Source organism: Natrix helvetica (genome assembly GCF_964273705.1).
Source record: "Natrix helvetica genome assembly, chromosome: 5".
NCBI lineage: Eukaryota > Metazoa > Chordata > Lepidosauria > Squamata > Natricidae > Natrix > Natrix helvetica.
Window position 1 is genome coordinate 142,014,883 of NC_138551.1, and position 14,326 is coordinate 142,029,208.

Here is a 14,326-nt window from a genome sequence, read left to right on the forward strand (position 1 = left end):
GGTTGATCCCCTCTTCTTGTAGCAGCCCCTTAGATATTAGAACACTGCTATCAATCACCCCTAGTCCTTATTTTCATTAAACTAAAATAATAAGAGTTGGAAGGGACCATGGAGGTCTTCTAGTCCAACCCCCTGCTTAGGCAGGAAACTCTACACCACTTCAGATAAATAGTGATACAGCATCTGAAAAACTCCCAGTGTTGGAGCATTCACAACTTCTGGAGGCAAATTGTTCTACTGTTTAATTGTTCTAACTTTCTCCTTAGTTCTAAGTTGCTTCTCTCCTTGATTCGTTTCCACCTATTGCTTTGTATTTATTTATTTATTATTTATTATTCACATTTATAGACCGCCCCCTCTCCCGGAAAGGACTCGGGGCGGTGTACAGTCACTAAAATGCATTATAAAATACATACACAAAACAGTTAAATAATTAAATACGTAGGTGAAGGAGGTTATAAGACTGTAATAGAATAATAAATATAGTACATTAAAAGCTTATTAAAACCCCAAACCCAATTAAAATGAATAAATCCCCGGGAGGTGAAACTAAGAAAGTGCCAGGCCAGCTGATTGAAATAGGTGAGTCTTTAACTTTTGCCGGAAGGAACGGAGGTCGGTGGTAGTTCGAATGTCTGGGGGGAGGTCATTCCAGAGGGTTGGGCCCATCACAGAGAAGGATCTACTCCTAGGTGTCGCCCGCTGGCATTGCCTAGCAGACGGCACCAGGAGGAGCCCCTCCCTGTGTGAGCGGATAGGTCGCAGGGACGTGTGTGGTAGGATGCGATCCTGCAGATAGCTAGGTCCTGCCCTTAGGTGCTTTGGAGAATATCTTGTGTAGGAAGTTCAAACCCAGCCCTCTGCTAGAAAACTGAAAGATCCTGGGACATATTAAGAAGGCAGAATATTATATTTCCCTGGATGTGAAAAGGGAGAAACATGTTTTTAAAGACAAAGTAGCTCCCTGCAGCTTCCTGCCCCCTCCACCTTTGTCAATGAGCCATTAAAGGCTGAGCTAGTCTACTCTACATAACAAAGGTAGGATTCACCTTCCACAGAAACTCACCACATGGCACCTGGGAAAATTACATCAGCCATCAAGACAACCAAACTTGGACTCAAAGCACAGCCTACAGAGTTGCCCCTGCATGGCCCTATGGGAGTCTGACAACCCATCAGAATACAAGATCAAGATCAACGGCCAGAGAGGGCATAAAACCAGGAACTTTCAGTCTTTTTCTTCTTCACCCAACATCTGGAAGCATCTGATCCAGTGGTGGGTCTCAAAATTTTTTAGAATCTCTTCTGTAGGTGTGGCCTGCTTTGTGGGAGCGGCTCGCCGGCCATGTGACCGGGTGGGAGTGGCTTGCCAGCCATGTGACCAGGTGGGAGTGGCTTGCTGGCCATGTGACTGGGTGGGAGTGGCTTGCCAGCCATGTGACTGGGTGGGCATAGCCAACTTGTAAAATGTGGTGAAACTCACTTAACAGCGCACTTGCTTAGCAACCAAAATGTTGGCTCAGAAACTCTGGCATTTGAAGCACGCAAGTCTTAAAGCTGTCAAGTTACAAGACCCTTGCACCCCTAACCCTTTAGAAAAAAAATCCCAGGGGTGTTCAAACTTGACAGTTTTAAGACTTGAGGACTTCATCTCCCAGAATTCCTCCTCCAGTCATGTTGGCTCAGGAACTCTGGCATTGAAGCACGCAAGTCTTAAAGCTGTCAAGTTACAAGACCCTTGCACCCCTAACCCTTTAGAAAAAAAATCCCAGGGGTGTTCGAACTTGACAGCTTTAAGACTTGTGGACTTCAACTCCCAGAATTTCTCCTCCAGTCATGTTGGCTCAAGAACTCTGGCATTGAAGGACGCAAGTCTTAAAGCTGTCAAGTTACAAGACCCTTGCACCCCTAACCCTTTAGAAAAAAAAAACCCAGGTGTGTTCGAACTTGACAGCTTTAAGACTGGTGGACTTCAACTCCCAGAATTTCTCCTCCAGTCATGTTGGCTCAGGAACTCTGGCATTGAAGCACGCAAGTCTTAAAGCTGTCAAGTTACAAGACCCTTGCACCCCTAACCCTTTAGAAAAAAAACCCCAGGGGTGTTCGAACTTGACAGCTTTAAGACTGGTGGACTTCAACTCCCAGAATTCCTCCTCCAGTCATGTTGGCTCAGGAACTCTGGCATTTGAAGCACGCAAGTCTTAAAGCTGTCAAGTTACAAGACCCTTGCACCCCTAAATCTTTAGGAAAAAAATCCCAGGGGTGTTTGAACTTGACAGCTTTAAGACTTGTGGACTTCAACTCCCAGAATTCCTCCTCCAGTCATGTTGGCCCAGGAACTCTGGTATTGAAGCACGCAAGTCTTCAAAACGTCAAGTTACAAGACCCTTGCACCCCTAAACCTTTAGGAAAAAAATCCCAGGGCTGTTCGAACTTGACAGCTTTAAGACTGGTGGACTTCAACTCCCAGAATTCCTCCTCCAGTCATGTTGGCTCAGGAACTCTGGCATTTGAAGCACGCAAGTCTTAAAGCTGTCAAGTTACAAGACCCTTGCACCCCTAAACCTTTAGGAAAAAAATCCCAGGGGTGTTTGAACTTGACAGCTTTAAGACTTGTGGACTTCAACTCCCAGAATTCCTCCTCCAGTCATGTTGGCCCAGGAACTCTGGCATTGAAGCACGCAAGTCTTCAAGCTGTCAAGTTACAAGACCCTTGCACCCCTAAACCTTTAGGAAAAAAATCCCAGGGGTATTCAAACTTGACAGCTTTAAGACTTGTGGACTTCAACTCCCAGAATTCCTCCTCCAGTCATGTTGGCTCAGGAACTCTGGCATTGAAGTGTGCAAGTCTTAAAGCTGTCAAGTTACAAGACCCTTGCACCCCTAACCCTTTAGGGAAAAAAAACCAGGGGTGTTCGAACTTGACAGCTTTAAGACTGGTGGACTTCAACTCCCAGAATTCCTCCTCTCGCTCTTCATCTTGATGATGTGCAGACGGGTGGGGGAGGGAGCTGGAACTGGTTCTTGTTAGATACTAGAGTCAGTTACAGTGGTTTCCACCAAGATCCTCTGTTCCGGTGGGAACAGAGATTCAACCTGATTGGTCAAAGGGTCTGACAGCTCCCTATAAAAGGGCTGCTGTCAGACTAAACCTTCGCTGGATTGTACATAGTTGTTCCGTTACAATAAAGAGCTGTTGTTGCCTTTCGCCTGAGTGTGCCTTTCCATTACCCAATCTAACAGTCTAGTTGAATGAAAAGAAAGACTAGAGGAGACATGATAGCAGTGTTCCAATATCTCAGGGGTTGCCACAAAGAAGAGGGAGTCAAACTATTCTCCAAGACACCTGAGAGTAGAACAAGAAGCAATGGGTGGAAACTAATCAAGGAGAGAAGCAACTTAGAACTGAGGAGAAATTTCCTGACTGTTAGAACAATGAATCAGTGGAACAGCTTGCCTCCAGAAATTGTGAATGCCCCAACACTGGAAGTCTTTAAGAAGATGTTGGATAGCCATTTGTCTGAAACAGTATAGGGTTTCCTGCCTAGGCAGGGGGTTGGACTAGAAGACCTCCAAGGTCCCTTCCAACTCTGCTATTGTATTGCATTGTATTCAATGAAATTTAATTGCATATAACTCTCATAGGGAACTCTTATCTCCAATATACCACATAAACATGATAAAATAAATAAATACAAAATTATTCATATACCCACACATATTTCCAGACACAAGATTTTTTTTTCTCGCCATGTATATGTATACATCCGAACTACACTGTGTTGTTTCTCTGTGTCATACATGTAGGTCTATGCATAATTTTGTATTTATTTATTTTGTCATGTTTATTAACGTATATTGGAGGTGGTGACCCTTTAAGAGCTGTATGCAACAAAATGTCATTTAGAAAAAATAGAAATACAACTTTCTTTACAAAATAGAAAATAACAAAAAAATGTGAATGAAAAAGGACAAAATATATTGTTGCAACTGATTTGTCAATGTTCAACCAGGGGTGATAATATGTGTTTTGGCATTTTGTCCACTTTGTTAGGTTTTTTTTAATTTTAACGTTGGGATGTGTCTCATAAATCGGTCTACATTTTCTCACAGGAAAATCAATATTGGCTTTGGGATAATATATAAACTCAAGCCCAATTCTTTGGGAAAAAATATCAATATGGACATATTGGAATAATAACAATACAATACAATACAATACAATAGAGTAGAGTAGAGTAGAGTAGAGTAAGGAATATAGAACAGAATAAGGAATATAGAATAGAATAGAATAATTACTTTATTTTCACTTTGAATGTACACTAGGCATACATTAAAATGAAATTTCATTGCATACAGCTCTCAAAGGGTCACCACCTCTAATATGCACTACATAATATAACATAATAAATAAATAAATACAGAGAAATACAGAATTATGCATATACCCCCATTTATTTTATGTCATATTATTATTATTTATTTGAATTTATTGGTCTCCTAACTCCTGTGGACTCTGTGAGAAATGCTGCGACTAATAATATATTTTTAAAAAATTCCTTATGGTCATTCTTGAGGAAGGCTCCTATACACAAAAGGGTGCATCTCTTCACTCCCCCCCTCCCCATCTCTTCCTATCTCTACAGCTCCACTTCCTGTTTCACGGCCCACTCTCAAGATGGCCGAACGAACAACTTCCGCCCCGAAGTCGCCGTTTCCAATGAGCGGAAAGCTTTCTTAAAGGAACGCCCTCCTTCTTCCGCTTTTCTACGCCGGCTTGGGGAGGGGGTTTAAATCTTTTTACGAGGCGCATGCGCGAGGGCGGGCTGCTTTTTGGGGGGCCACCAGAGTGGGCTCCTTGAGGGGCGACGATGGCGGCGGGGTGCCGGGAGGGCTGTTGCGGGTGCTGTTGCTGCTGCTGTGGGGAAAGAGAGAGCCGCACTCCGGAAGAGCTGGTGAGGGGTGGGCTGGGGGGGGGCTTTTCTTGTTGCCCCCCCTTTTCATCAGATTTGGGGGAGGGGGCGTATTACATTTTCATATGCAAATTAGGCTGGGCCTGGTAGTACTTTATTTGCTGTTTACCTCCTGGCAAAGGGAAGAGGGCACCTCTGAGCACATACAGAGTTCATTGTTCAAACAAGAGGTTCAGTCTAACTGGGCTGCCCATTTTCTAAGAGTTTGAAAGGTGGGGCAGATACAAAAAGATAAAAGAGATATTTTTCTTTTTTTCAAAATATTTTAAAAGAAAAAATTTAAAAATATTTTAAAAGAAAAAATTTAAAAATATTTTAAAAGAAAAAATTTAAAACGTTTAAAGATTTTTAAAAAGTTTAAAAGATTTTTTTAAAAACATTTAAAAGGTTTTTTAAAAAAACATTTAAAAGGTTTTTTTAAAAAACATTTAAAAGGTTTTTAAAAAACATTTAAAAGGTTTTTAAAAAACATTTAAAATTTTTTTTAAAAGCATTTGAAAGGTTTTTAAAACATTTGAAAGGTTTTTTAAAAAACATTTGAAAGGTTTTTTAAAAAACATTTAAAAGGTTTTTTAAAAAACATTTAAAAGGTTTTTTAAAAAAACATTTAAAAGGTTTTTTAAAAAAACATTTAAAAGGTTTTTTAAAAAACATTTAAAAGGTTTTTAAAAAAACATTTAAAAGGTTTTTTAAAAAACATTTAAAAGGTTTTTTAAAAAGCATTTGAAACTTTTTTTAAAAAACATTTGAAAGGTTTTTTAAAAAACATTTGAAAGGTTTTTTAAAAAACATTTGAAAGGTTTTTTAAAAAACATTTGAAAGGTTTTTTAAAAAACATTTGAAAGGTTTTTTAAAAAACATTTGAAAGGTTTTTTAAAAAACATGTGAAAGGTTTTTTAAAAAACATTTAAAAGGTGTTTTTAAAAAACATTTTAAAGGTTTTATAAAAAAGATTTAAAAGGTTTTTTTAAAAAACATTTTAAAAGATTTAAAAAAAAACATTTTAAAAGAAATGTAAAAAAAATATATTTATGAAGTGTCCGGTGAGACTATTACACGAGAAAATGACAGAAATAAAAACCAAGAAGAACTTTAAATAAAAACAGAAAGCGGCATTTGCAAAGCAATGACTTCAGCAAGACCTGGATTCCCAAGGCCCTTCGTGCAAAATCTTGCTTTTTAGTTGTCTCCCCCCCCCCCCCCTTTGAATGTTAGTCAGTTATAAATGTACCTGGTTTGCCTTTATCGTATTGATTTGTTAATTATTCCTTTATTTTGCAGACCATCCTTGGAGAGACCGAGGATGAAGACGATGCAATACTGCCCCGTAAAGACTATGAGGTGAAATACCTCAAAAATACGCTTCGTTTGTTAGAAAGAACATGAAAACATTACAGAAAAAAGGAAAGGGAGAGATGTTGCTGGGAGTGGCTGCTTCTCCCCATAAGACTAAAAATTGAGTTAAGAGTAATCGGCCAAAGCTGTTTCATCTCCTAGTATGCCTCCTTGAGCCTTCTTAACGAGCCTTTTTTTTTTCTTTTTGCCAAACTCTGTGACTTTAATCAATGTTGGGAAACTAAGCAAGGCCACAGTTGAGTATCCTTGGAATGGAGACCACAAAGAAATCTTGGGATTGTTGCAGGCGGGACACAACACAGCTTGAAAGAGTGGCAAATTTGTTTTGTACAGCTGGAAAGAAAATGGCTTGGACAAGTAGATTTAGTCACCGTGAAGTGATTTTTTTAAAGGGACGCGTGGCTCAGTGGCTAAGACGCTGAGCTTGTCGATCAGAAAGATTGGCAGTTCGGCGGTTCGAATCCCTGGCACCACGTAATGGTCTGAGCTCCCGTGACTTGTCCCAGCTTCTTCCAACCTAGCAGTTCAAAAGCACGTAAAAAAATGCAAGTAGACAAATAGGGACCACCTTTGGTGGGAAGGTCACAGCGTTCCGTGCGCCTTCGTGCGTTGAGTCATGCTGGCCACATGACCACGGAGACGTCTTCGGACAGCGCTGGCTCTTCGGCTTTGAAACGAAGATGAGTACCGCCCCCTAGAGTCGGGAACGACTGGCACATATGCGCGAGGGGAACCTTTCCTTTTAAAGCGATTTTAGGGTGGCGTTTTCAGTTACTCCAGAGCGGGTGGCTTCATTTACTTAGCAGCCAACTTCTAGCAGCACTCCAAATTAGGGTTGATGAATTACGTTCTACTAGTTTATCATACAGGTAGTCCTCGATTCACGACCTCAATTGAGCCCCAAATTTTGGTTGTTAAGCGAAACATTTCTTGTGAGTTTTGCTCTACTTTGCCACTTTTCTTGCCCCGGCTGTTAAGTGAATCTGGGTGACTTTCCCATTGACTTTTGCTTGTCAGAAGGTTGCAAAAGGGGATCATGTTTAGTTTGTTTTTTTCTGTTTTTGTTGGATTTATATGCCGCCCTTCTCCCAAAGGACTCAGGGCAGCGTACAACATTAAAAAACACACATCCCGAAAGTTAAAAAGAAATTAAATACATATCCAAAAAACCAAACCGACGCTGGGGGGGCTGCAGCTGTCATAAATATGAGTCCATTGCCAAACGTCTGGATTTTTGAACGTGGGAATGCTGCTGCCCTGGTCGTAAGTGTGAAAAACAGCCGTAAGTCACTCTTTTTCAGTGCTGCTGTAACTTTGAACTAAATAAACGCTTGTAAGTCGGAGACTACCTGTAGTGTGAGGTTTGGATCCACATTAGATGGCTTGGGCGTAGTGTTGGCTACCTCCTGTTTGTCTCTTCCGCTTGGATAGCCTTTCTGAAAATATTGGCATTTTGTTTTCCTCCTCCAGAGCTTGGATTATGATCGTTGCCTCAATGAGCCGTACTTGGAAGTCCTAGAAAGTCTGGATAACAAGGTAAGACAGAACGGGGGGGTCTTGATCGCAGTGGGTTATGAGTTTAACAAATCAACTTGTGAAAGGCCACTTGCCTTCCTGGGAAGAGAGGAAATTCTGAACGTTCTTCGAAGCTTAACATTACCGTGACAGGCACTCTACATGTCGAATCGTGGCTTCTCTCCGCACAGCAGAACCTCCGCTCACGGCTGTAATTCGTTCCGTAACTTTGGCCGGAGCTAGATTTGGTCGTGACTCACAATTTGGCGCATACGAAGAAAGAAAAAAGGGCACGGAAAGGGGAAATCAGCCGCTGCCGCGTTTCTTCGCCACCCGAGCATGTGTTAATGCAGGGGTCGGCAGACTTAAACACTCAAAGAGCCATTTGGACCTGTTTCCCACAAAAAAGAAAACACCAGGAGCCACAAAGATCCTAACCGGAAGCCCCCCTGTTCAATTCTGGAGCTGACCGGAAGTTCAGTTCCCCCCCACCGTAGAGTCTCCTCCTAGCGCGGCGTACTTTTCCCTCTACCTTTCATAACCGAAAGCCCTGTCAATTGTGGAGACAACTGGAAAACCCTCCCCTTGCCATAGAGTCTTCTCCTGGAGCACTGTGCTTCTCTCTCTCCTCCCCACCGGAAGCTCCTCTCAAAATTGTGGCGCCGACCGGTGACGGAGCCGCAGCAGAGGGAGGAAAGAGCCACATGTGGCTCCAGAGCCGCAGTTTGCTGAGCCCCCGGTGTTAATGACCAGATTCAAACCTTTTCTGAATGTTTTGGTCGGAACCCGATGGGGTTGTGGTCAGAAGCATTCACGACCGGAGGCTCTACTGCCGTGCGGGTGAAACTATAGCGCTCTCTGCAGGCACGCGAGCCGTCGCTCAGCTTCCCCGTGTGTGCGCATCCACAGGGGATCACGGGCGCGGAAGAGGGGCAGGAGAAGCATGGAGGGTGCAGTGCATCCCCTGTGCTCCGTTTTTGGTGCCAGGGGGGCTTCAGGGAGGGCTTCCGGAGCCCAGGGGAGGCCGTTTTCACGCTCCCAAAGGCTCGAGGAAAGCCTCCAGAGAGCCTGGGGAGGGCAAAAAAAAAACAGGCCTTCCGGAAGTTCCAGAAGTCCAAAAATCGAGTCTGTTTCTGGCCTCCGGAGCTCAAGGGAGCCCATTTTCGCCCTCCCCAAAGCTCAAGGAAAGTCTTCAGAGCCTGGGGAGGGCGAAAACACACCCACACACAGACATACCTGCTGTGGTGCAGGAGGCCGGGTAGGCCACGGTGTGTGTGTGTTTCATGCGTGCATGCAGGGGGGGTTGTCACAGGGGTGGACGCATTGCATTGTGGGTGTGTAGGTAAAAGAGCAAGAGTAATTACAGGTAGTCCTCGACGTAAGACCAACATTTCTGTTGCTAATGTTGCTAACGTTTTGCTAGCTGGTTTTTGCGACTTTTCTTGACACCGTTGTTAGGTGAATCCTGCAGTCCTTAAATGAGTAACGTGGTCATTAAGTGAATCTGCCTTCCCCGTCGACTTGACTGGTCCGAAGATTGCAAATCGCGTGGTCCCGGGAAGCTGCAACTGTCATAAGTACAAGTCAGTTCTCAAGCGTCTGAATTCTGATCAGGGGGCCATGGGGATGTCGCAACAGTTCTAAGTGTGACAAATGGTCCTGAATCACTATTTTTCTCCCCGAGCCATTGAAACGGATTGGTCACTAAATGAACTGCTGCAAGTCGAGGACCACCTGTACAGAACAACGCGTGTGTTTCTTTTAGTCAATTGCTAAGGTTTTCGGGTCAGGGAATATATCAATACAATACAGTACAATACAATAGCAGAGTTGGAAGGGACCTTGGAGGCAGGAAACCCTATACCGTTTCAGACAAATGGCTATCCAACATCTTCTTAAAGACTTCCAGTGTTGGGGCATTCACAACTTCTGGAGGCAAGCTGTTCCACTGATTCATTGTTCTAACTGTCAGGAAGTTTCTCCTCAGTTCTAAGTTGTTTCTCTCCTTGATTAGTTTCCACCCATTGCTTCTTGTTCTACCCTCAGGTGCTTTGGAGAATAGTTTGACTCCCTCTTCTTTGTGGCAACCCCTGAGATATTGGAAGACTGCTATCATGTCTCCCCTAGTCCTTTTTTCTCTTAAACTAAACGTACCCAGTTCCTGCAACCATTCTTCATATGTTTTAGTCTCCAGTCCCCTAATCCTCTTTGTTGCTCTTCTCTGCACTCTTTCTAGAGTCTCCACATCTTTTTTACACCGTGGCGACCAAACATTGGTTGCTGTAGATAGTTTTTTTCTCTTTGTGAACGAATCTAATCTTTGCGGATGAGGCGGAGTTGGAAGGTCTGATTGCAAGCACTTCCAAAGTTGAACTGTGTGTTTTGACGTGGATTTGACCAACACGAAGCTTTTATCACCCACGCCCCAGGTGACTCGTCCGACCTTTGCCCAGGGAATGTTGATGGAAGGAAAAGCAGTCAGACCATCCATCGATTGGCACCATGCGGTTATCAAAACCCTCTTGAGCACGATTTGGGGCTGAAAAAGAGACACAATTCTGGTTTTAAATGTCTATAGAGTTTCTCCGTCCTCCAGGCCACGGTTGTTCCAGAGGTGCTTTCTTTTTTCAGGAGGCAACTGGACTTTCTTGTTTTCCCTTTTGAAGAGGTTACGCTTCTCATCCAAGAAGCTTCTTCAACTCTTGACTGGATGATGGTGGGGAATGGAAGGGTTTTATGCTCCTTGCAGAGAGCTAGTCATTTGCATTCTTTTAGCAAGTCGTTGAGGCCACTTGGAGGTTTGTCTGTGTCCTCGGGGTCATCTAAGTAGTGCAAACGGTTCCTGTAGCCTGCAGTTTCTTCAGAAGTAGGTTCATGCTCTCCCATCATTCGAAGGATGTTCAGAAAAGAGATTCTCAGAGATCTTTGGGACAACCATGACCTGGATGACTGAGTGATTCGGACGGTGAGGAGGTTGGGGAAGAACCTCTGTGCCGCTCGCTTGAATGATTTTAAGACTCAAACTCCCCTCTTCCCTGGTCTTCTGAATGGCTGGTTGTTTGAGGTTTGAGCTTCCCTCTCCTTAGGCCCCAAACCAGCCAGGGGACCTTATGCCGGTCCCTCTATTTCTCTGCCCCGGGGAGCAAGCAATGGCCAACCACTTCCAAAAGAGAGTTTTCCCAGGGATCAGGACTGACCCAAAGGGACAGAAGCAAAGAATCAACCAAGTTGATTAAGGAGGCTACTCTTGTGGCCCGCCAGCGGACAGCGGCTGGCATCAGATTCGGACAGTGAGGAGGTTAGGGAGGAAGATGGGCCAGTCCTGGAGTCTGGGGAAAGCTCTGATGAGGGCTCTGTGTCGGAGGCAGAGAGGGGGCCAGAGCCATATGCCAGTTAGCCATGTGCCACGGCATGGGTGATTGGGGAAACAGTTCGGTGGTATAGCCAGCCAGCCGTCCCTACTGGTTTGGCGACCCACTCCCAATGTCCGCTACCAGTTCGCCCGAACTGGTGCGAACCGGTAGCAATCCACCTCTGAGCCAGCCATGCTTGGAGAATGCCAAGGATAGTGCTGTGGCCCGCCAGTGGCCAGTGGAGCAGGCAGCAGATTCAGACAGTGAGGAGGTTGGGGAGGACGATGGGCCAGTCCTGGAGTCTGGGGAAGGCTCTGGCGAGGGATCTGTGTCGGAGGCAGAGAGGGGGCCAGAGCCATATGCCAATTATCAGTTGCCTTCAGAGTCAGACATCAGTGGGGCAGAAGAACGGCTGGAGCCTGTTCCTAGTGTGCGCATGCCCAGAGCTGCCATACAAAGGGAACAACTAAAGAAGAGGAGTCGATTTGGGAGTAAGGCCACAGGTGGACAATGAATGGCCCCTCCCAGAGGAAATAGAAGAGGAGCAAAAGGGGAGGGGAGTTTGTAGGAGACCATTAGTTCGCTGAATTGGTTCCTGACTCTCCAAGACTCCTGGCCAAGTTCTGCAGATATCAACCTGGCAGCTCTCCAAGCCAGATAAGGTCCGTGACCGAAAACCCTCCTTTGAAAGACTTTGCCGGCTGTGAATGAGCGGAATTCACAGTCAGTGAATAAAAGGGGTTTTTTTTTTGCCGGAACAAGGAGTTTGTTTCATGCTCTTGGGAAGCCTCCGTCAGAACCCTGAGAATTTCCATAGACTTTAAAACTCTGCACTTTGGGATGAAGACCCTTTGAATGGTGTGGGGGAGCGTGAACGGATTTCCAGACAAGTTGCAGGCTGCAGGAACTGCTTGCACAACTCAGGACACAGACAAACCTCCCAAGCAGTGGTGAAATTTGAATTTCTTTGCTACCGGTTCTGTGGGCATGGCTTGGTGTGTTAAGGAATATAATTTAAACCTTTGCAATTAATGATGATGGATCGTGGCTTTCCCTGGCAGTATACTTCTGAATAAGCAAAAATAAACCCGAAGCAAGATCTAATAAAAACATTTTTTTATATAAAAGAAAGTAAAATACAAACTTGCTAACTGAATTAATTACATCTCCTTCAGCAGGCGAACAGAAGATCAGAAGTGAAAGTTAAGGAGGAATGTGAAAGTGCATGAGCAATAAATCATTGTCAGATAAGAACTGCGGACCTGCGCAGTAAATCTTCAGCGCAGCTAGCAAACCAAAATAAACGCAGGGACATGGTGGGCGTTGCATGGGAAGGATACTGCAAAATCTCTATTCCCACCCCACCCCACTCCCTCTGTGGCCGGCCAGAGGTATTTTCTGGTTCTCCCAACTGCTCAGAATTTCCGCTACTGGTTCTTCGGAACCTGTCATAATTTGCTGAATTTCACCCCTGCCTCCAAGTGGCCTCAACAATTCTCTAATTTGATTGTGTCACTTGACGTATCACAATGTTTTTTGCCTTTGCGGAGCTAGGGTGGGTGTGGCCTGCGCACGACACCCATTTGGCCCGCGGGCCGCCAGTTTGACAAGCCTGCTCTAAAAGGACGCCAATGATCTGCTGCCTGCAAGAAGTATAAATCCTTCCATTCCCCATTATCCCATCAGAGCTGAAGGCGCTTATTTTGGATGAGAAGCAAAACGTCTTCAAAGGAAAAACCAGGAAATCCAGTTGCCTCTTGAAAAAAAAAAGCACCTTTGGGATATCCAATGATTTGGATGAGGGAATAAAAGGGGAACTCATCAAATTTGCAGATGACACAAAGCTGGCAGGAATAGCCAACACTCCAGAAGACAGGCTTAAGATACAGAAGGATCTTGTCAAACTTGAACATTGGGCACTATCTAATAAAATGAAATTCAATGGTGAAAAGAGTAAGGTTCTACATTTAGGCAACAAAAACGAAATGCACAGGTACAGTATAGGTGGTACCTGGCTCAACAGTAGTAACTGTGAAAGGGATCTTGGAGTCCTAGTGGACAACCACTTAAATATGAGCCAGCAGTGTGCAGCAGCTGCCAAAAAAGCCAACACAGTTCTAGGCTGCATCAACAGAGGGATAGAATCAAGATCACGTGAAGTGTTAATACCACTTTATAAGGCCTTGGTAAGGCCACACTTGGAATACGGCATTCAGTTCTGGTCGCCACGATGTAAAAAAGATGTGGAGACTCTAGAAAGAGTGCAGAGAAGAGCAACAAAGAGGATTAGGGGACTGGAGGCTAAAACATATGAAGAACGGTCGCAGGAACTGGGTATGTTTAGCTTAAGAGAAAGAAGGACTAGGGGAGACATGATAGCAGTGTTCCAGTATCTCAGGGGTTGCCACAAAGAAGAGGGAGTCAAGCTATTCTCCAAGGCACCTGAGGGTAGAACAAGAAGCAATGGGTGGAAACTAATCAAGGAGAGAAGCAACTTAGAACTGAGGAGAAACTTCCTGACAGTTAGAACAATGAATCAGTGGAACAGAAGTTGCCTCCAGACGTTGTGAATGCCCCAACACTGGAAGTCTTTAAGAAGATGTTGGATAGCCATTTGTCTGAAATGGTATAGGGTTTCCTGCCTAGGCAGGGGGTTGGACTAGAAGACCTCCAAGGTCCCTTCCAACTCTACTATTGTATTGTATATCCGGTTTTAAATCTTTTCTTTTGGAAATGACCCTTTGTTTAAGCAAGTGTCGTAGGCTATCCCGTCTTCTCCAAAGCAGCCATGAGATCTAGAAACCTGATGTTTGCCTTTGTCTTTCTCCTTTTCAGAAAGGCCAGCGCTATGAAGCGGTGAAGTGGGTGATGGTTTTTGCCATCGGAGTTTGCACGGGGATGGTAAGTGGCGGGGGGGTCTGCTCCGAGTTAGGCCTGCTCTTGTCGTCTTTTCCTCAGTGCGCAGTTGATAACAAGCAAACCATAAGACAGTAGACAACATACATGAGGTCCTCGAATTACGACCACAATTGAGCCCAAAAATTTATGTTGCTAAGTGAGACATTTGTTAAAGCGAGTTTTACGACTTTTCTCGCCGCATTTGTTAAGCGAATCACCCGCCGTTCTTAA

The 14,326-nt window shown here is 44.4% G+C and overlaps 1 protein-coding gene across 1 annotated transcript in view; it reads left to right on the forward strand.

Moving 5' to 3' along the window:
* Positions 1 to 4,737: 4,737 nt before the first annotated feature.
* Positions 4,738 to 14,326, forward strand: part of CLCN6 (chloride voltage-gated channel 6) — a 47,590-nt gene continuing 38,001 nt past the window's right edge. The window contains exons 1-4 of the mRNA XM_081954619.1: positions 4,738 to 4,955; positions 6,255 to 6,314; positions 7,800 to 7,865; positions 14,033 to 14,098. Coding sequence (XP_081810745.1) covers positions 4,872 to 4,955; positions 6,255 to 6,314; positions 7,800 to 7,865; positions 14,033 to 14,098 — 276 coding nt within the window. The 5' untranslated portion in view covers positions 4,738 to 4,871. The remainder of the gene's footprint in view (positions 4,956 to 6,254; positions 6,315 to 7,799; positions 7,866 to 14,032; positions 14,099 to 14,326) is intronic.